Source organism: Trematomus bernacchii, unplaced genomic scaffold (genome assembly GCF_902827165.1).
Source record: "Trematomus bernacchii unplaced genomic scaffold, fTreBer1.1, whole genome shotgun sequence".
Lineage (NCBI taxonomy): Eukaryota > Metazoa > Chordata > Actinopteri > Perciformes > Nototheniidae > Trematomus > Trematomus bernacchii.
This window is the reverse complement of record NW_022988066.1, coordinates 3,919,439-3,943,054: the sequence shown is the minus strand read 5'-3', so window position 1 is coordinate 3,943,054 and position 23,616 is coordinate 3,919,439. Positions and strand designations below refer to the sequence as shown.

Below are 23,616 nucleotides of genomic sequence, written 5' to 3'. Positions count from 1 at the left end.
AACACATTACATTTTGGAGCAGATCCTAATCATGGTGCTGATGCAAAGATTATTTTGTACTTATAACAGCCTTGGAGAATGTCTGAGCTCACTGAGAGCCCTAACTGTCTCCATGTGGCTGCATGAGGATATCTATGTCTATGATAGAATTATAAATATATTACTATAATGCATTTCACATAGGCTAACTGATTATGGGAAGATGCTGTAAGATGCATTCGAATGTATGTCATTGTATGTGAAGAGGGTTCTGAAGATTGTATTGAGGCTTATCTGAGATTGAGTCGGTTTAATTATTTGGTGACAGTCACTATAAGAGTGTGTGTATGTGTACATGTTCATCATTGACACAGCAGCTGCGGCCTGCAACTTGCATAAAATAGTGGCCTTGAGATATGTTCATGTATTCGTAGTATGTACACACACACACACACACACACACACACACACACACACACACACACACACACACACACACACACACACACACACACACAGTAACTTCACAGAGTGTGTAATAATAATTCCATCAACCAACAACATCAAACAATGTAGAGATGGTGTACGCATCACCTGATGGATTCATGTCATAAAGTATTACAGATCCATCATGCAGTGCAATGAACTTTTCAGTATAACTCCAAAAGGATGAACATCAAACTAATATTAAAATGAGTAAAACTTCAAACCGTCATCAAACATCAAGAAAAACCTCACTGAAGATGAGAGCTTTCATGGCTTTAATGTCACATAAAGCTAGCTCAATAGGTCTGTATAAGCAGCAGCTCTATACAAGTCAGTTTGATACAACTATGTTCCTTTCCTGAACTTATGACACGGCATGTTTCTGCACATTACACATTGATCCACGCAGAATATGCATCCCAAAAGCACGTTTTCAACTATCACAGTGAAGAAGACTGCAAACACAGCACATGGATTTTATAATAAAGTGTGAAATGTATGAATTGTTCATTAACGAACACAGGCCCAGTCTATGTTGGTATGATGAAAAACGGTATACTCATTTCTATATGCGATGTGGTGTATGTTGTACATACAAATGTGAGAAGTGGTTACCAAGGTAATAATGAGCTCACGATTCGATGCGTGAGGTTTTGAACTGTAATAATTGTTGATTGCCCGAGGTGGAAATGAACACTTTTTGCATCAAGAAGCACAGTCCATATTGTTACCTGCTCCTGGGTGTTCCTTCAGCCCCAACAGTCAGATTGTTTGTCTTCAATCAGCTGTTGTATAAATAGACATTAGCAGCTGTGTAATATGCAGCAATTATTTACAGCCCTAATTTCCATGCATCTGCATATGGGTGCTTAATCAAATAAGATTCCCCATCTACGGATGCACTTCTAAATGACAGAGTCCTGCACTAAATGAATGGGATCAGACCTGTTCATGCACACTGCCCATTGAGCTGGAATGATTGGAGGCACATTACATCTGCTGTGCTTTACTAAGCGCCCATCCCTCTTAACAGAGTGGAAAGATAATATAGTGAAGCCTATCACACGCCCCGTTGACAAAGATTCATCCAGCATACATGGATTAGGTATCCGATGAGAGTGGCATTGCACAATAAACCTCGTGGAGCACTCATTTGTTGTTTGGAAAATGTGTTACCTGACTCTGTGTGAGTGGGTGGTTTGTTTAATTGTGTTGTGTGTACTGTTTATTCATTGTGTTTGTGTATGCATTAAGTGTGTGTGTTCTGAAAGTCCCTCACACTTTTCCCCTGGTCTGTGTTTGTGCTTGTGATGAGCTCGTCCCCAGGAGACCCTGGACGCTTCAAATTAGAGAACAGACAGGTGTGACATATTATAAATGTGGTCTTGACTCGCAAAAGCAATGAATATGCATCCAAAAGAAAAGCAAAACAAAGAGGGGGTGATAGAGGCCGTCTGAGAGAGAATAGGATGGAGGAAGGGTTGGGGAGAAAGAGGAATCTTTCCATTTTAACGGATCAACGACTTTCCAATTTGATCAACATTCTCATTTGGAATTCAGACTTGAATGCAGCAAGATATTAATTTGGGGAATCAAGAGAGAAATTGGGTCACCTGTGAGCTATTCATTTCACGCCGCCAAAACAAATAAGCAATTTAAAAGATAGAGGGAGAGAAGTGAAGGGAAAGAGAATACAAATAAATTCATGTAAGTGCAGAGATATAATGAAAGGGGGAAAGAGAAAAGCAAGCTAAGAAAAGTTGGTGAAGATTGTAAGTACGATGATTTTACTCACTGCGAGAAAGGTGAGGGGCAAAGAGATAGAGAGAGACAGTCAGCTGTTAGATTGAATTTGGAACTTAATGAAAATAGCAGACACAGGGTTTAGCATTCATTGCAACACACAGCCACCGAATGTAAACCGATTTGGGCAGCGTGTGTGGCTCCATCAGAATCTTAAGAGGGGAGCAGAGGTCATGGTCACAGTTGCATTAAGCTCATTTATGTTGAGAATAATTGCTCTTTTGCGCACAACTGGAAACAAGCAAACACACTGACAGACAGGAGGCTGTCTTGAATACATTATGCAAATGTGATGCAAAGTATGGCTGAAGTGAGGGAGTCAAGTGTGAACTGTGAATGTTGATACAGTTTAGGGCAGTATTGGTTATAAGGTTAATACAGTATTGACTGGTGCCTGGAAGGGCAAGTGTAGAGGCTACAGGGGGAGAAAGAAAGCAAAGAGCATGTGTGTTGGTATGGAAACTAAAGGTATATCAGTATACACAGATTTGTATGTGACTGAGAAAGAAATATTACCACTTTCTGTTTCCATAACCACCTTTTTCCCTCTTCCTCCCTCTTTAGGACAGTCCATTGATCATACAGTCGGACAGAAATGTGACGGTCAATGCTAGGAACGATCAGGGACAACTGATGGGTCAGCTAACCGTGGGTAAGAAGCATAAACACACACACACACACATACAAACAAACACAAACAACATAATTCATGGGTGGTAAACTTTTTCTTTCAAAACAACCTTCAAACCGGATCATTTCTCCAAGACAATCAGGTATATTGCTTTGTTTTTGCTTGAATTCCTAAATGCATTTTACCTCCTTCTGTTTACCAAACTAAATGCTATCTTTTTCCATTAGTGCATCTCACTGAGGCTGAGAGCCGTGCTGTTTCCTCGACTAAATCATTTTTTTCTAAGCTCTCATTGGATTAGCAAGGGCCCAGTGTATTGTGGAAGACGTCACTCAGAGAACATATGACGATATCCTTATGGGGCACAATAACTTGAAAAAAGTTGGAGGATATAGCTAAAAAGATTATGAATTTAAAATGTGCATATGGAAATCCTTAGTGAATATAAAGTCTGTGTGTACTGTACCAAGCTAGTGTTTTCAGAGTTATTTAAACCATGGTTAAAGAAAGACAGCTAGAAGGAAATCAAGTAGCACAGGGCTCAGATAAACAATAACAATCAGTGATCAGTGAATTCTGATTTAAAAAAACTAAAAACTAAAGAGGCCTGATGGTGTTAGAAAACAAGTTAAATTGATTTACTTCAAGAAGACGGGTAGAGATGTTAGAATTGTGTGTTCTAAAAACTGGGACTGTAGGAGCCACCAAGATTACAACAGCTACAACTGGAGTTCACAGCAGGTTAAATATCAAATGGAGTTATCTGTGAACTTGTTCCTTTTTTATTGTCCCTTTTGTAAACTCTTTATTTGAAAAACAGTAGCTACTGGTCAGCACCGAGCCCTTTAGCATTTACTCATTTTTAGACTTTAATGTGCTACAAGGAGGACCTCATTGTGGCCTTGCTAAAATGTCATGTACTCCCTTAGAATATGACTGGACAATTAAGGTCAATGCAGGTAAATGGAGTTTAGGAATGTGATTGCAGCAAGGTCTTGCTCTTGTATTCATACTGGACTGTAATTCTATATTTTCATCTTCTATTCATCTTAAAATAAAAAATAAAAAGCTCCTTTGTAGGTGATTTTAACTGTGGACTCTCAAACATTTGCCACAGTGTTAGTTGCTTTGTCTAATGATTTTTGATGAGCTTATTTACTTACAGCACACACATTGACGTGGCAATAATACATTTAAGGAAAATCAGGCCATCCACTTTCAGGCCAATCCCACTATTTTTTTGAATTCCTGTTATTTAACTGCTTTTCCAATCTTGCACGTAATTGCTTGTCACTTAACTACTCAGTGCTTTAGTAATATCATGAAATATTTACAGAAATTCATAATGTTTTAGGCCACTCTTGGCTTTGTTTACAATGATTTTGTCCCAACTTTTGGCATTTGTATCCACTAAAAATAAATCAACTAGTTAGTTATCATTATGTATTGATTTGAATGAACCTGCGAGTGAGATAGGTACTTGTTGATGCCGACAGAAACATCAGATGTGATTTGACGAGCATTCAAATGTTATCAGTGTTTGAGCAGTGGACTGTGGTTGCATTTAAAAATGTAACATGACGTGCATCAAATTACCTCTCAGTGCATTTCACTACTTTCTTACTGAAACACTTATTTAGAATGAATTATTCGCTTCCCACCTGCCTTGTTCAATACTCCATGGCTGTATGAGGAACACGACACAGTGTTGGAGCCCGGCCCTCATTCATTCCTGTGAAAGTTGCTCAGTGGCGCATGAAGACAACATGGCTTGATTGCAGAGTGTTAAACCACCCTTCGGAATTTGAGTTAACTATAATAAATATCTGTTGATTTACAGACTTCTCTTTCTCGTTTCAAGTGTAATAAAAAGTATCTTTAGGTTGAATAGCATCACACGACAGACCCAGAAGTTGTAATCTCACAGTTTGATCACTAAGAAAATTGGATTCAAAGCCCAAGGCACCTACTGGAGGGAAGCCTTTATTGTTTTACAAAACTAGAAGAATTTAAATCACCAACAATAGTATAACAAATCTTCATCGTGGGTGGAAAGACCCATTTGAATAATTTGATCTGTATAAATAGCCATCATAAAAATAGTAAACAAACATGTTTTTTGTTAGAAATGACAGTATCATTCCCTAGATCTGGCTGTATGTGTTTTGTGATGACCTCAGAAAACAGGATGTTTGTGAGATGAAGGATTATTGCCAAGAAGCATTTACAAACTGACAGGTGAGGCAAAATATATTTTCAGGTAGAAGGCTCCTCTCCACTATCGTTCTTGTTTGATGCAAATGCAGACATATAGATATTCATCTCCTGTGTGCTGGCCAGGCACTTCTGGTGTTTTTAAACGCACACACTCTTTCTATCCCTGACACTTTGAAGGTTTAAAATCCCTGACAGCTCACCTCCTGCTGTTGAACTCCCTAAAGCTGCTTTCCTCACCAAGAAAAGCAGTTTAATGCTTACATGTGTCTGGTTGAGTGAGTTTTTGGGTGTCTCTCTCACAGTCAGCAGAATCAGTCTGTTTTATAGCTCGACAGCCAGACAGCACCTAACATAGTGAGGCTGCTACAGGATCAAATGAAAGAGTGTTGTAACTTGTGCAGTCAGACACAGAGCCTTGACATGCTCACATGTTGAAGCTGTACTTACAGATATACCAAATTATCTTACTGATAATCCCAGTGCGCACATTAGCACTAATTACCCACAAACCCGTACTGTCACACTCTCTCTGACACATTCTCACAGCCGCACAGCAGCCACTTTGGGCTGAGATTCCCCAGACACAGGGAAATCTGCCAAGCAAGTTCCATCAATAGCCACTTTGTGACACACACACACACACACACACACACACACACACACACACACACACACACACACACACAGACACACACACAGACACACAGACACACACAGACACACACAGACACACACAGACACACACACACACACACACACACACACACACACACACACACACACACACACACACACACACACACACTAAAGATCTCTGCGTCTGGATGATGGGATGGAATAGGCCAAAGTGAATCCTCCTGAGAAGCTTCTTCGATTGGGCTCCGGAAATCCCTTGGTCTACTCCCGTCGCTGCCTCTTGTTGCCACTGTGCTGACTCAGCAGCAAATTAAGTTCAAACAAATGACTCCACACACACACACACACTCTCTCTTCTCACCTCCCTTTCTTCAGTATCCTCATGGGAATACTCAGAAATCCTGGAATTAAGACGGTTATTTCTGCTCAGCAGACATTTGCTACATACTGTAGGAAGCAGAAAAGTTCCAGCTCAGTGAACCCCTCATTAGTATTCACTACCAAAGCTCAACAGAGGTACAGCTCGTACAGCTCGTACTGCAGCTCGTACAAGAGGTACAGGATCATCTAGGTAGGCAGTATGGAAAGTTGAAATGGCCACAAATGTTTGGACTAATAAATGAAAATTGAATTCCAATACAGACGTGTACTGACACCTTATTACACCTCCTTATTATAACCTACAGTGAGGTTATGTTTGCAGCTTGGTTTGTCTTTGTGTCTGTCAGCAGTATAACAAAAAAATATATATGACCAATTATCATGAAACTTGATGCAAGGGTGTATCATGGGCCAAGGAAGAGCCAATTACATTTTAAATTGTTGTGAATCCGACGGGGAAAATCATATTATGTTTCATTTTTGTAACCATTTTGCCATTAACCTTGGTAAAGGTCTGCACTCTCCAAGGACCATTCTAGGTAAATATTGTATTGTAGAATCAATGCTAATTTGAGTTGCACAGAAGTGGAGAGAGAATAATCCAAGTGCAGTGGTAAAAGCTCTGCATCTGGGGCAAAAGTAATCTGTCAAATACAAAACGACATTAATTATTTGACCTATTCCATTCAAATATCAGTTTGGTGGTAACGAAGGTCCTTTTTACTCCTACTTATTTGTGACAGACTTAACATGTCTTTTGCATGAAATCCTCATAGATGAACTGATAAATGTTGAATCTTTAGGAATGTTATAGCCAATCATCCTGACTTCATTTAGGGAGTTTTATGGAGTGTGTCCCCCTTATTTATACAAAAATGAATGTCCTAACACTGACAGCAAAACACTCACACACATGCACTCCTCTATATGTAATCTGTGTCCCCCTGAGGGCCCATCTTTCCACAGAGAGGGCCTGAGTTCATGTGTTGGCCTTGGGCATCCCATCTCAGTTTTATGGCTCTCTCTTTCTTTCTCTCATCCCCCCATCCCTTCACTTCCTCTGCATCCTCTCCGTGGCCGTCAGCTCGTTAATGTGAGTGAGAACCTGTCATCTTTGTCTTCTGAATGGCCAACTATAAAGATGATGAGTGAACTTGGGAGTTTTGAAGCCATTCCCCTCTCACCCGCCTAGGTGATGATGTCTCAGCATTCGAGGCACTGAAGCTGTGTTGAAACTCTGCTGGAGGAAAGTGTTGCATGCTGGGGGATAATCATCATGACAGGAACGGAGATGTTTCTCATTCAGTTCTGATTTGCTGAACAAGCACTTGTTGTATGTGTCATACAGTGCTCTCTCAGTATTTCATCTCAAACACTGTATTCATATTCCACGTAAATGTATTTTATTAAAGCCAGAAATGACTACTTTCACTTGCAGTGATAACATAGAAAGAAATTAGTAATACTAGGTGAAGCTTGTTTTGTGGTAATGTTTAAATATGAGTTAAGCTATGCAGCCAGAATACCGCAGAGCATAATATTGACAATGCTTTAACTGGCCAACTCAATTACTGTTTACTGTTTGTTTCCCATTCTCAGTCTCTTTACCTGTGCGTCTGTCTCTTGGCAAGCCTGGCAGTCATTACAGGGTGTGTGAGCGAGGGTTTGTGTTCTGGCTGTCTTATTGACGTTTCATTTTTATAAGTGCATGGTGCTGATAATGAATGCTCTTTCTCCCAAAAGCAGGGGAGACATTGGCAGCACTCATTACCCTTGTGTATTAGTGTGTCTGTATTTTAGGGGACGGTTAAAAAAAAGTTTAGAAGCCAAATACATTTTAGAGAGAGTAAGGACGAGTGCTTGTGGGTGTTTATGTGTTTGTGTGTGTGTGATAAGTTTTAAGGGTCACCTGCCTTAAAAACAACCTCTCCAACTTTAAAAGTCACATTCAGCACTCAGCATATCCCTCTCTCACTTTAATGTATTTCCATCCACACACTCACACAGTTTTCCTGGGTCCTTCTCTTGCCTTTTCCCGCTTCCTTTGTCTTTGCTCCTTTTCTCATCGTCTTTTCCTTTATTCTGTTGTGTCATTTTACCTTTCACTCCCCCTTTTTTAATCATCCACGGGCCTCCTTTCTTATTAAACCAAAGAATTCCCCGCTGACCTTGTTACCTTCTCCTACACTCAGGCTTACATTTATCACTTCATTATCTGTACCTTCTTACACTAATTATGTTCTCTTTTATCTAGATGGAATCAGTCACTTCATTTCTCTGGCATTTAGCTGATGAGGCTTAAAAAGTGAATTATCAAAGCAGTGAAATATAGGGGCTTGAAAAGCAAAGGCCAAACAGAGTGATGGATGGTAAATACTTTTTTGAAGAATGGTGAATTTCTCTAGAGAAAGTCTGCCGTGCGTTTTGTATTTAAGACTCTGGGGTGATTTATATCTGTGGAAATGTAAGAATATACATAATTCAATCATATTTTGTTGTCACTCATTCTCAAAAAACAGTTAGCAGTTTAACAGTTGAATGTTGACTAAAATTGGTTTCTGATTAGCGTGCGGAATAAGCACTTGCAAAGCCTTTCATAAATTCAATTGTTCCATTACATGCAGTCTAATTATTAATCTACATCTCTGCAAATCCCCCTCTGAGAAACAAATGATGTACGTAACAATCATAGTTTGCAGTGATCACATTTTCAGCGTGAGTGAGATCTTTCTGGCTTGATTTGGTTGGCTGAGAAACACAGAGATACTTAGCTCTATAATCTATTCTCGTCCAATCAGTGAAGTTCACACAGCACGTCTTCCTCATTTTTTAATGCCTCTCTATGATCAAATCAATGGTTTAATGAGGCAATTAAAAATACATAGAGCTGAGCATTAACAAACTGGGATAAACTTAAGGGGCCATCAAGGACCCAATAAAGGTATGGATTTACTGCCATTGTTGTCAGTTATCCTTATGATTGCCCTTTAATTGTGCGGAGGCTAATTGGTTGCATACTGTTTTGGATGCAAAATGGCAAATATTGTTTTCATTGCTTGTTCATATCCGTGGGTATGTGTGTTGAAAGGAATGGGTTTAATGGACCGAATTAAGTCATTCTTCTGCACCAGTGAACTATAGGCTTCACACTGTTTGCTATTGATTGGACACAATAATACAATGACAAATGCATATAGCACTTCAAGCATGACAGCTCTTTTAATGCCTCTGGTTTTCAACGTATGGAGGTAGCTTAGTAATTGAATCGATTGCACATGCTCTTTTTCTAAAAACCCAGCATTCACAAACAGGATAAAACAATACTGTGTCATTAACACGATAACAGACTATATAGTACAACTGAGTACAGTTTAAACCCAAAGTCATTTTATCTTTGCCTAAAGGTGGTGATTTGTATTAGCATGTGTAGTTTGGCTTGGTGGTGGTGTTGTTTTATCTGTTGATAAAGTGTATTTCTGTTCATGAATGAACATTGTGAAGGTTACAAGATTATTTTAATGTTTATGCACTGTACGGAGTTATATGGCCGTGAACAATAACCGTCTCATCACATTTCTCTGCGTTTAATAAAAGGTTATTAAAACCTCGTAAAAATGCTGCTGTTGTTGTGGTGACGCAAGTCAAATAAGATGACTGTCCCCTTCAGGCACTAAGAAAGACTTTGTGTGTCTTTATGAGCGTGGAATTGTATTGCAAGGATAAGGAAAACATCTGTTGTATTGTTTGCTATAAAGCAACATTTTACTGTAATTCTCTACCAAACCATCCAACCTCAAATTATAAAATGACATTGTCAGAAAGCAAGAAAGGCGTTTATGTTCTCTTCCATGTAATAAACGTTTCCACCATCCAACCAACCAAACAACCAAACCCACTTGCTCTTGATGCTAATCAACAAGGTGATTGGTTAGTATTTGCCACTTATGATAAAGTGTGAGTGTTAGGAAGTTGTCAACCAACAATAGTGTGAGCTCACAAAATGTTTTCTTTGTGACACACTAATAATGTTGAATAGCATTTTCTCTTTATGCATTGTCTGTGTTAAAACCATGAATTATGCAGAGTGCACCGTGGTTGAAGAATCTGCCACAAGGTCGGACAATGACTCGGTATCCCTTAAGGCATGTTTGAAAAGCAAGCATTTATAACTGTGTGCATTTTAAATAAAGGGTAAAATGCCACAACCCCTCTCTAGACTTGCGTTCAATTTTGTACACCACTACATCCCCTTAGGCATGTTGCGTTCACATTGTAGGCACTGGGTTGATATTGCAATATATGCAAACAATGGAATATGTTCAAGTAATCTTTGTTTTATCGAGCTACGGAGTAATAAAAGAGTGGAAGAAAATGTATTAAGTAATTTAAATCATACATTATCTATGCTGTGCAAAAACCATTTAATGTGAGCATCACGCTGCCTAAAAGAAGCTACTGTTAGTTGGCACTATGTTTTTATTGCAAATGCAAAAGGTCAATTAATAAAATGTCTGTTAAGACTCACTCAGTCATATTTAAGTGCAGGATTATTATCTCTTGCAGCTTGCATTCACCATGACTTCGGGATATTAATGTAATTATGTTCACAGAGGCATGTACGTCCCTACAAAGCCTTTAAGATCAGATATACCCCGGGCCACAAGTTCTTCAACTTTTCCAACAAGGGAAACACCTCCAGATGATCTATTGTGCTTGTGAAAGTTAAACTTTTTGATGATGCCTTGTTCCCAAGTCACGTGATATAGTATAGCATGATTGGGTCTGGGACTGGGGTTTGCCTAAAGGCTTGAGAAGCATACAGACTTACTGGCAAAATGAATGAGCAAGTTTTCTTTCTGATCCCATGGAGAGACGTGCAGCCTAATGAGCGACATGTCACAATGTGACTCACTTGGCCTGCTCACTTTGGAAGTTGCCAGCTCAGTGAATGGTTTATATTAATTCATTAAGTTATTAATGAAATGACTGACAGCACAGTTCCTTTTATACTTCTTTCATGCCGCACACTGTTATATTTTCTTTTCTTTCTTTCTTTTTTGTGTGTCAGTTAAACTGACCAGTACAGTGAGGCCTACTTTGGTCAATTAGGATTGTATGGTCTAGCAAGCAATGCAATGTATTTCCAACATTCCCTCTAGTAGTCCTTCATACTTGTGTACTGTGAAGTATACATCAAAGGCAACTCATGTCCAATGTTTCAATGTAGGCTGTAGTTGTTCCTCACTGAAATTCTGATCTCAGACCAGCATCAGGTGAAAGTATGTAATCAACATTTGTGCTTTTTCAAATTCACTAGAAAAAAGCATTCTCTTGCTTTGAGCCACTTGAGTACATTATTCATGTTAAACCCACGATTACACACTTTCAATGTGAGCACTGCAGAAACCGCAGATCAATGTACAGTAAAAGGAGAGTCCAGCTGCACAGAGATGATCCCTACGTGTGTTGATGAGTGTACTGTATGCTCAGCTGAAGTCTCTAATGAGAGGTCAAAGGTTGTTCTTATGTTTTGTTGGCTTTCAGTTTCTTTCATGATGTACATGCTGTGTGCTGCTCTGTAGCCATGAACATCATAGCTCTCTTCTATATCCACATTGTGTTTATAGTTATTTGATAGATCAGATCAATAACATCAGACTTAATTTTGTCAAAATTGAACAGTCCCTCGCATTGGTAACACTTTCTATGAAGACCATATCTATACTGCATTCTAAGGGCATTCATAGTAAATTATAATGCATTCATAATGAATATTATTCATTATAACTACCAACACTTACCGATACACACCTCAACCATAAGCTGTCAACAGAAAGCATTACCCTGACCTTTTTTTCACCCTCCTTTTTAAAGTACCCATTGGTTTTGCTAATTTTCACAACGTTTTCTCAAAACTGCAATTTGGGATTTTTCTTTAGAATAATGAAAAAAGGTTTATTTCATAATAGTACACTGAGTTGAATCACATTAACTAGATTTCCTTTTAAGGACAATTCAAATACAATTAATAAGGTATAAAGACCAGCATTTTAAATCAAATGTAATTGACCAAATAAGGTTTCCTTGTTTTCATTGAAAGTAGGCCCTAAGCTAGCAATATCACTTATTATGTTAACGGCAACAGAAGTTATTTAATTATGTTCTGGGCATTAGATTCGGTATGAATATGAAGAGCTGCATGGCTCAACCTCTGCCTGTCTTTTCATCTGCACCTTCCACCATTTCATCTTCCCTCCATCCCACAGCCCTGACTCCAGAGATCAGGGTGATTAATGTACGTGACAAACAGCACTCATTTATCTCTCCCTCTCTCTCTTTCTCTCCTCCCTTACTATATTAATGAGTGTAATCAACTCTAAATAAATAATTTGTGTCCCTCAGTACATAAATCTCACCCTCCCCCACTTCTGACAAATTCCAAAGTTGCATTAAAAAGTGCATTGCAACGCAGTTTCCTCCTTCTCCGCAGTATTCCAGTCTCGTCTTCACTTATTTTACCTCATTTATCTTTGTCTGTTACTTTTGAGAAACACCTTGAGGAGATTAAAGGTGTGCTGTGGTGCAGCAGAGGGCCCGTCTCTCTCTTTGACAGCTAGAAACACAACAGTGTGGTGACCCTGTTGTTTCCTGCTGTTGCATCATGGCCATGTTGCAAGCTGTTTGCTTTCAAAGGGCCAAAATAATGCAGTTGCTTTTATCTTTGGCCTTCTTATCTGCCTCTATTATTTTCTTGCTCCTTGAAACAGTCCTGTTTTAGCCCTTATCTCAAAGTTACAGTGGCTCTCTTTCAACTCCTGTCAACTCATCTTGCACCAAGTGGGCTCATAAGGTGACACTCAAGTGTTGGTTTTTGGTGTTTCATGTGCATGAGGAAGGAGGGTTACATAGCCGAGTTTCTGGCAAGCACTGTGGGCAATTCCATTATATAAACACTCACATGGCCTGATTAAAATGTATATTACCAAGTGGCAGTATAAAAAGTCCTTAATATGTTAATTTCAACCAATGTTTTGAACCAGAAAATGTCAAAAGCCAAGTCTACCTTCCCTGGCACAGTGTCGTCAAGAGAAGGAGATATTGCAATACTACTATTCTCAGCTGAATAATAGTAACATTGAATGAAATAGGACTTAGAGTCAAAAAGGTCCAGAAAAGACACTTTGAGGTAACTCATGTATTGCTTATCAAGTGATCTCTGGGGTATAAAAGTGAATTGAAAGCATGACCAATATCATCATTCAAGACCATGTTGAAACAAGTAATTTTAAATGTGTGGGAGTATGGGGAAATATCAATTTTGTTTTGTTTAGCTGTTTTTTAATTGCTCCAAAGTGAACAGCAAATGAAAAATCCCATATCTTTGTATGTTGCGCAGTCTCCTCAACTGACAGAATTAAAGTGCAGAAGCCTGTGTTGTTAGTAACTCGTTGGTGAAGAAGTTATTGATATAGAAATTGTGGGGGAAACTTCTGTGTAGCAATGCATGGAGTCACCGACTCAGGAAGGAGACACGGTGAGAGTTGGAGCTTTGATGTCAAACACTGATGGGTTTATTCAGAGTATTCGGCCGGAGGATTCACATCACAAGTCAAAGAGTCAGAGGTTCTGACTACACGGTAGAGTTGCCACGTCAATTCTGAAGAGCCTCTCTCTATGCTAGACCTGGTTCACAGAGAGTAATCAACATCTCTGAAGGAGTAGACTAAACAGCTGGTAACACTGAACCACCTGCGTCCGACACTCATGGCCTCAAAGATTTCACATCTTAGAGTCCACAAACACCGATAAAGAAGTGCCTCAGTGTTCTCACAACAATTACCATTCGTGCCAGACAAGTTGACCGGTCACAAACTGGTAAAAACAACACATATGGCACCAATGCCTTTCCTTAAAGGAGATAACAGACGTCAGAGTAGATCATAAAACATCACAGAGCAAAAGGTTAGATATCTAGAAGAATTATTCCTTAACAGTTCCTCTCTTTTTATCATTTTTGATAAACTTAAAACATTAGTCTAAGAATAATTTTGGTCAATACTTAAATCAATAGGCGTCTTCAGATTCGAGTGTGGTCTCATCTTACATTCAATTACATCACAAAGTAGAATAAGATTGAAACATTCAATCACAATGATTGATACAGGCAATCATAATAGGAAAAGTTATCTCTCATCAGTGTTTGGAGCATCTTTTGTCAATAAGCACAATAATGAACACACATAAAACACAGATACATAATAGCAAAAATATTTGTTCTAAACTAATATCTTTTATCATTTAAACCATTAGTTAATGTCATTTATCAAACTATAAAATATTTGCTTTAAGGCAATCACTAGTCAAAAGCATTTAAAACGTAGGATCATAAGAGATCCAGCTAAGGCATAACATTCACAGTGGTGATTTGATCAATCTGTAATCTGCAAAGTTGCAGTGTCCTCAATTTTAGGATTACTTTACGTTTACTTCATTACGCTTTAGTCAAGAGTAAGGCACTTAGTCTTAGTAAAATCAATACATTCATTTTAGTCAAGTACATTGTTCAAAATCTGAAAAGGAAAAGTTAGGCAAATATTCAAAGACTTTTGTAAAAACCTGGAAAGGAAAGATTAAACATTCTTAAAACTTTAATTCATACATTTGTAAATTCTACAACTGATCTGTACCAAATTAAGTCTATCAATTATTCTTATTAGCCATACTTACCTGAACATCTACTTATGGTACTTGGAAAGGGTTCTTCTGTGTTTATCTAATGTTGAATATAGAATATCAATTTCTTTAAATTATACTTCTCTAATTTGAGGATCAAATATGCTACATAATTGTTATATGAATTATTATAAATATTTGTTTTGGGCCAAAACTGAAATTAATCCAGTACTTGAAACATCTTTTTTAGGTCTGTCTGTTCATGGACAATACATTAAAGAGTAGTGTTGTTAAGCCTGATTGCTGGATGATTAAGGATATTAACATTATCTGTTATAATATTAGAAATATCTTATTATTCAATACCTTATAATCTGAAAATATTTATTTATTAATTTTGTTTAGTGTGAAAGTGTAATCTGATCTGACAAAATATATTTATCACCACTATTTAACACATGTCTGGTCATTGGAAATATAAAAACAATCATTAATTGTACATCTTTAAACATCTGGACATTCAATTCAAAGTTCATCTTTGTACGAGAGCTGGGAGAACATGTCCGTCAGGCTTCCTGACTCGTTCTCCTCCTCCCTTTATGACACCGAGTGTCTGGTGTGTAAAGGCATCCTGATACTGTAGATTAGCACTGAGGTGCTGATTGGCTCAAACTCTTCTTCATCAGAGCGCCATATTTCAACCCCCCAATTGCTCTGCTTTTGTGTGGCTCATTCAGTGAGCACTGTAGCTGACCCCCCAGTGAGACGGAGGCTCATCTGCCTGTATTCCTTCTGCTATCTGCTTGAGTACAACTGCGTATTCCTGATGCATCCAGGTGTCCCCCCCCGTGATGGGAGAGGTTAGGAAGACATCAAACTCCTCCAAGAAACATGGAACCTTGTATTATAGAAACCTCTGAAGCCCTCGCTCGTCCTGCAGGGTTGTCTGCTAGAGCCCACCGAGCAGAAAGATGAAGAGAAGAACCCCCTCTCATCAGAAAGGTGAAGAGAAGCATCCCATCTCGAACAACCTCGTGCTTCCTTGCACGTGGCTGGGGGTGCTCTCTGCACCCGGAGAGTGTGACCCTCTCTCTCTGACCCTTGGCCTTGAGAGCTGTCCTAGTTATTGGGTTAACACCTGATAGGGATGTTTTTCTGAGTGAAGACAACTCAAAGTAATGGATTAGCACATTATCATTTAATTACAAAAATAGGCCCCTCAGAATTATTTGGGAGCCTTCCTGACACATGCACATTATTATTTTGAAGGTTTGTGTTAGTCATTGAACATGCAAGAATCATATACTCATCAGTCCATAGCAGAGAAATGTTATTGTAAGTTAAAGGTGAGCTTATCCCTGTGGATATAACCCCTTCTCAATGATTCTAAATGTATATTAATTCACCATTTACCTTTTGATAACATATTAGTTTATCAGAAATATTTTGTCTCTTCCATAAAACATAGGTTTGAGAAATAAATTACCCAATATAAAATAAATTACTCAATATAATTGACTCTTCCCTCCCTTTTCTTACATATGGTACATATGAAATAATAACTTAGGAGTCTATTTAAGCATGGTATAGTAGTTTATAATCTATTAATCGAGAAGACTCAGGATCACCTGTGTGCAGCTTACAAAAACCATTGTGAGAAACATATATTATGCAGGAAATTGATACATTTGTTGAAAAACAAAGCATATCTGATTTGGGAGGAAAAGTTTCATCCCTTTAACATCTGAGTTATTACTGATGGCATAGCATGAATGATACTGGGTGTCTGAGGGTGTCATTACTGAGAAATGTCAAACAAAATCAAAACCTTACAATTGAAAACAGGTTTGCATTCCTCCACTGAAGGTGACGTTATCATTGGAAACAATAAAAGCTAATTGTTTTGATGTAGAATCTATACATTGAATCGTTAGAGCAGAACAGAATGGTTGTATTGTAGCCTGAGTTTCGTGCAGCCTCTAGTTTTACTAGGTGGAAACATTGTCTATATAATGTGAATACATGTAGAACTAGACATTAAGCGGCCCATGACATTAGGCCTATTTGAAACAATAGTAGGGGCTTTTACCAGCTCGCCAACTTACAGGCATCCTCTGCATAGCAGTATGAATAGCCTTAAAAACAACCCACTCTGCGGTAACGAGAGTCATGTATCTGAACCAAATGCCCTAAGTGAAGCCGTTAGTCTCATCTGACTGACCCAAGGGTTGGTGCTGGTGTGACAGGGAGGCTTCCAAGTGTTCATAGCAGATGTCATGCTTTCAGTTCATGGCTCAGTGGGGGGGAGCAGACCCATGTGAGACAGTATCAACGGCTGTAATGTTCAGTTTGAGGAGTGTCATTCTCTCTGGGAGCAGGAAATGGTGTCCATTCTCGGACCAGACCATTAATGTCATGTAGAGCAGCCATAGCATCTCTGTGACTGCACTCAGCCGGACTGCAGCAGGGCAGAACTGGGTGACTTTCAGTGAAGCCGTCCATGGCCATAGACAAAATGGAACCACGTACTAACAAAAGGGACACAAGGTCATCAATGTCTCTCTTTACCTTTAGCCTAATTGTAAAACAAATTAGTGGAAGAAATGTGGAACCCTAATCCATCATCATGTGACATTTAGAGTTAATTTAAATAATTACTTATGGGTTGAAGTCAAATTAACATTAACATTAGAACTAAAGTCAGTCAAAATTGGACGTGCACGGATCAGAATCTAATCAATACACCATTTTCCCAGCTCTGTGATGAAAAGGATATCAAGATTAGGTACATTACAGGAGTGTTAAAACATCCAAACATGCACACTTATCTTATTCTAGTAGAGATTAGAGGACAGGTCTAATGTTGTGAACAAAATGATCAAGTCAAGTTATTTTATTTATTTTATCTTATGTACCACATTTAATTTAATAATTAATCTTAAATTACTAATAACTTTAAAGAAGGCAACAATTTACAATGTGGATAAGGTGACTACTTATCCAAAGTGTGTGGGTGTGTGTGGGTGTGTGTGTGTGTGTGTGGGTGTGTGAACAGCTTGTCTGCCCAAGGTTAAAACATTTGGGACAGCAGTGAGAATGTTATGAGAAACAATTTGTTGCTTATACTGAACTCGAAAGAAGCTAGACTGGAACATTTTAAATAAATCAAAACACTTGTACATTAATTAAATACATTTGACATTTAGCTTGAGCTGGGTTCAATACTTTCTTTATGGTATTTAAATTGGGCTCAAGTAGAACCTTTACATGGATTTGGCTTGCAACACAAAGTGATACCGATCTCTGTCTGTTATGATTTGAAAGTCTCATGATTTAAAGTGTAGGGCTGTGAAGGAGAGGCCCTTGGAAAACAACCTCTACTTCTTTGTTAACTGTAATTACTTATTGTAAAGAGATTGCAACATTATACTTTTTAAAGAATTGCTCAATTCATTTAACACATTTATTATGCACACTGTAATGAAAACGTCAACAAATATATTGATCCTGGCTTAACCAGCGACCTTTACTCTTTTGTTCATAAGCTCGGTTTCAGAAAACTTGTCAGTAGTTTAACAACTATTATAATTGTAGTAATGTCTATGGAGACCAATTGGTTGATACGAGAAATCATTTGAAGCAGTTTAATAAAGAATGTTAAACTATATTTAAAACTGTAATTAAACTTCAACTTATATTAATTATCTGATTCCAGTGGCCAGTTGGAACAGATAATCAACAAAGTTTCCATTTTGCAGCAACAGCGCAAAAGGTTTCAACAATAATTTGTATTATGTTTGAGTCTAGTTCTGTCTTATCAGCTTTGTTTCGGAATGTGTTCAATACATTACGTTTTTTTTCATTATTACCATAAAATACATAGATTTAAGAATAAATGAAACAAATAATACAACATTGACCTAAAACAGCAGACAGATTTTGCAACCCTGACCTCCTCAGGCAGGTTGTTTACGACCAGCAGGGTCTCAGGGTGCAGGACGGGGCATAGGGTTTATAAAAGGTCACAAACATATCTTAACATACCAGCAATACAATTTAAGAATGTATTCTTAAAGTAATATAATCTTCTCTTCTTCTTACACCTACAGCGCACACCCTGAACAGTGTGCTCCTTGTTTACATGTTCCTCTGCACACTCAGATGCAGGACATAAAAACACTCTTTTGCTATTTATTTTCATTTTGCAGCACATCTATACTACCAGAATTTTGCAAAACACTATATATTATTTATTTTTCTCAAGTCATTTACTTTTGGTGAGTTAACTAAAGCTTAGTTTATTTTACCCTGGCTATGGACTGATTCATTATTAGTTGTTACAAAACATGCACAAGACGGCGGTTAGTACAAGAAAAACCACACTGCAATTAGACGAACAAACATGAACTCATAATAAACACCAGCGTGACACCGATAAAGAAGTGCCTCAGTGTTCTCACAACAATTACCATTCGTGCCAGACAAGTTGACCGGTCACAAACTGGTAACAACAACACATATGGCACCAATGCCTTTCCTTAAAGGAGATAACAGACGTCAGAGTAGATCATAAAACGTCACAGAGCAAAAGGTTAGATATCTAGAAGAATTATTCCTTAACAGAAATAGTCTCACCTTTGAGGAAAATCAAAGCTCCGGTACTAAACTTGGCCTATGGAGTAAATAAAAGCTGCTGACGGTTACTGTCTGGAACATTTGAGGTTGCAAGAGATTACACTTTCCATTTTGGTTGGCTTTTAGAGTGTGTTTATAGTCAGGGGCCCATAACAAGTAAACACCCAAACAATAAAACATAAAGGTTAATTTATGCATCCAGCATTAGGTAAATGTTTCATGAGAGGGAACATAATACAAAAAAAAAGGATTTTGGCATGTGAACATTGCCCTTCTTCACATCAATGGAAAGACAGTTGGTTTATTGGCCGTTCAATTATAATATTTGAACCCTTGCCCTTGTTTCCTTGCTCAGAATAAGAGCTCCCTTGCTAATGTGGAACCAAAAGCAACCAATCGTTCGCTCATACCCCATTCACACCAACGATGTTTCAGGGCCGGTTCGGAGCTGGAGCTTGAAAAGCACCGGGTTTTCCTGTTCACACCGCAGCGGAGCAGCCTCTAAGCTCCGGAATCCGGTTCGTTTCGAGCACCAAAAAGTTGTCCGTCTAGAAGCAAGAACCGCATACGTCACGCTTACGTCGGAGGGGGGCGAGATTAACCTGAGCTAACAGTTAAGGCGAGTACGGCAAATAAAAGTTGTAACAAGCAGTAGTGCTGAGCAAAGTGACTAGAACGCAACCACACACTTGTAAAAAAAAACACGCTTTATAAAGTCAGGCAACACTAACCAGGCTTAGTGTGATTCTGTTTATTTGTACCTTACTTTGACCATCCGTTCGCTGTTATTGATCATTGTGGAGAGCAGGCAGACGTTTTGTTTTGTATTATAGCAGCTATCGGATGGAATCAATACATGGGCTGCACAGGTTGTCATGTCCGACTATCACAAGTAGAATCATAATGAAAAATACGCCGGTAAAATGTGCCTGTAGAAAACGGCTTATGCCACAATAGGATAGCAACAAGTAGTCAAGTTATATTCAGTTTAACTTCGGTTGCTATGCTAACATCACCCATTTTATATCAGAGACACTTTCATAACAGCGTTGTGATGCCAAACAGCGTTGGGAATATGTATCAGCTGCTTGTGTGACAGTCAGACAGTGAATACTTTAGAGCCGTGTGAGCTAACCCGGAGCTAACGGGAGAATACACTCCCGTGGAAGAGCAGCCAGCACTGCAGCGGTCGGTAAATGCCGCTGAAACACATTAATAAACAATTAACAACGGCACTCTGGAGAAAAGTATAAGGTTGGAGAAGTCGTTATTTAATTTAATCTGGCTTCGTATGATTAAAAGCAACACGATCATCGACCCGACGCAGTCCCCGGCCCGTTGTTGTTGTGAGCTCCGTTGGGGAGAAAATCAGCGACGTAAACTGTGACGTCATGACGCAGCAGCGGCAGCACCAGTCGGGCTCTGAGCGGTGTGAACAGAGCGGGAGCTGAACCGAAGAACCGGTTCTGAACCAGAAAAGCTCTAGCACGGAGCTAGAACGGGAAAAGCCTTGGTGTGAAAGGGGTATCAGTGGGAATGATCTGTTAATATTTCCAAGTAGAGGATGAAGAAACATTTTACTGAACATTTCATTTAATATGTCTACACATGTGCCATGTCTTGCGTAATGTGTGTTTGCACAAATTCCCCCTTAGGAACATCTTTCCTTGCAGAACACACAAAAGAGCCCACTGGCTTTTGAATATTCATTAAATCTGACATTCTAGACAGGAGGGGAACTGACAAGCATATCATCCTGACTCCTGACTCATCCTAATCCGCAGATAAGTCTTGTCATGTTTGAATAACTAATCAGGAAGTTTAGTGAGTGAAATCCAGTCGAAGCCAAAATTATTCACCTGACATAAAGTTATTTTGCGAGAGTACACATAAAATAAAAGCCTGGGATTTTCACTAGTAAAGCTTGTGTATATTGCAATCACTATTTAAATGTACTACTTTGTCACATTACTATAATGAATACACACACAGATAATCACATACAATGATATGCATAAATATACTTAACACTTTAAATCGTATGTAGTGGTTGATCATTGGAGCATAGTCACAAGAGGCTTAATGCCAATATAATCTAACACCGAGTTTGCCGTTAGGGTTAAATTGACACAAATGTGTTTTTCAAAGAACATAGACTTGTGCCTGCCCCAGGTTCCTAGGAGCATACATACGTATGTCCAGTTGTAACTAATCATGTGTGTGTGCTAAAAAACTGTTTCTATTTCTAGGCACAGAGACCAAGGCACTTGCAAGCCTAGTTGCATCTCTAAATGATGTAGCACAGCATCTGGTAAACTGGCTGATGATTAATTCATGCCCATGGCACTCAATGCATTTTACTCATAAACAGACACACACACATATTCTGACAACACATAATGTAAAATTGCGTGTGATTATTTAGCATTCAAAACATAAACTCATAAACCATGCAATAACTGCAATAACCATGGGACGGTTTAGACACTTCAAGATAATGTGTCTTTTATACACTAAAGGAGAGATTATGTCGCACTCACAGGCACACCTTGGAGAGGTAAAGCTAAAGTTATAAAGATGTGCACCTTCCATTATTGGACAAATCCTTTAGAGCTAGCTATTATGGCTCCAGTTGTGAAAAGGACATTTTACTGATGCTCCTTCTAAAGAGGCCTGAATTCCCTTTAACCTTTTTTGTGTAGAATCTGTTGAGTGGGCCCTGCCTGGAGAACCAAGGCTGTTCTCCAAATCATAAAATGTGAAAAGTGAATTTGCCAGACCCACCTAAGCATTTAAAACAGACAGATACATCAGTTTTTAAAAACTCCCTAACCAACAGTGCATGGGCACAAGTGTGTGAGTTATATAACCTCATCTATCACATAAACGCTTTTATGCTACATTTAGCATATTGCCTTAATTTTGACCTAAGGAAAAGTACAGCAGGATTTAAATGAGGCAAAATGTAGTCGACATTCTCTTCATAGCCAAAAGACAAAACTGCCTTAGTTAAGAGGTGTTTCTTCGCTAAACAGTATATTAACATTCACATATGCAAATACACATGGCCAGGGAAGTTCCCAAGAACTACTCCAGGCTGGACACGCACAGAGAGAACAAATATTTAGACTACATAAATGTCACAAACTGTTTTAAGCACTTGTGTGATCTCTCAATGCAGAACAGAAGAAAGGTCATTGGCTTTAACATTAACTTCTCTCAGGTGACCAAATACAGAAAATAAGTTCCACACACTGTAATACATTCATGCAAATTTAGCAAAAATTGCCGGTAATGACTTAACAAATGAATAGGGAAAAGGGACTGCAGCATGCATTCGTTATCCCAAATGAAATGTAGTTTTTATGCTAAGTGTTAATAAATTAAATGCAGTGGTCTATTAACATGTTTAAAATTAAAATGCCTGTGATCTCTGCAGGGCACCCTAATGGCTCTGCAGACTCACGCTTTAGATGTGAAAAAGTTCAGATAAGACTCAGTCCCATGCACTGTACTGTCATGCTTCATTTTCTACCATTACTTTATCTTCTTAAAATTATTCTTAAAGCTTTATTATTACCGAAGGATCCTGCTGAGGGAGGAACTTGTGACAACAGAGGCAATCCTGTCACAAAGTAATTATTGAAATAAGTGCATCAATTAACGTGTCTTCCTAAAAATGGTCCTGCTGTTATTGGTGACAGAAGAATTACTTTGGTGTCATCAGAGCGAGAGGGAGCAAATTAATTGATCCAAGCACTTAATTTACACAGAAATAACATTAGCTACCTGCAAAAAGCTATCAAGATGAAACCAAAAAGATCAAATAGTTATTATTAGGCAAAACTATGTTCTTGTTGTTGACAACCAAATGTGTCAAACGTGTACTTTGACAGCAGACACTTAACGCAATATAGTTGACATTTCAAAGTGTCTACGTTTCATTAGATGTGCTGCAGAGAGCCTTGATGGTCCTTGCTTGTTATGCTTTATTCTTCTCACTGTTCTCAGTGCTAAAATACATTATCAAAAACATTTCAGAAATGACTGCAGCTATAAAAAGCCTTTCTTTTAGACGATTACTGACTGACACATCAATCAGAACAAAACTCAAAAGAAGTTTTACTGAATAAAAAAAACATGAAGTGAACACATCTACCGTTTAATTTTCCATC

At 38.5% G+C, this 23,616-nt stretch overlaps 1 protein-coding gene across 1 annotated transcript in view; it reads left to right on the top strand.

Moving 5' to 3' along the window:
* Nucleotides 1–23,616, top strand: part of LOC117474733 (zeta-sarcoglycan) — a 283,850-nt gene that overhangs the window by 209,164 nt on the left and 51,070 nt on the right. Inside the window, exon 4 of the mRNA XM_034120724.1 lies at nt 2,833–2,920. Within this exon, the coding sequence (XP_033976615.1) occupies nt 2,833–2,920 (88 nt within the window). The remainder of the gene's footprint in view (nt 1–2,832; nt 2,921–23,616) is intronic.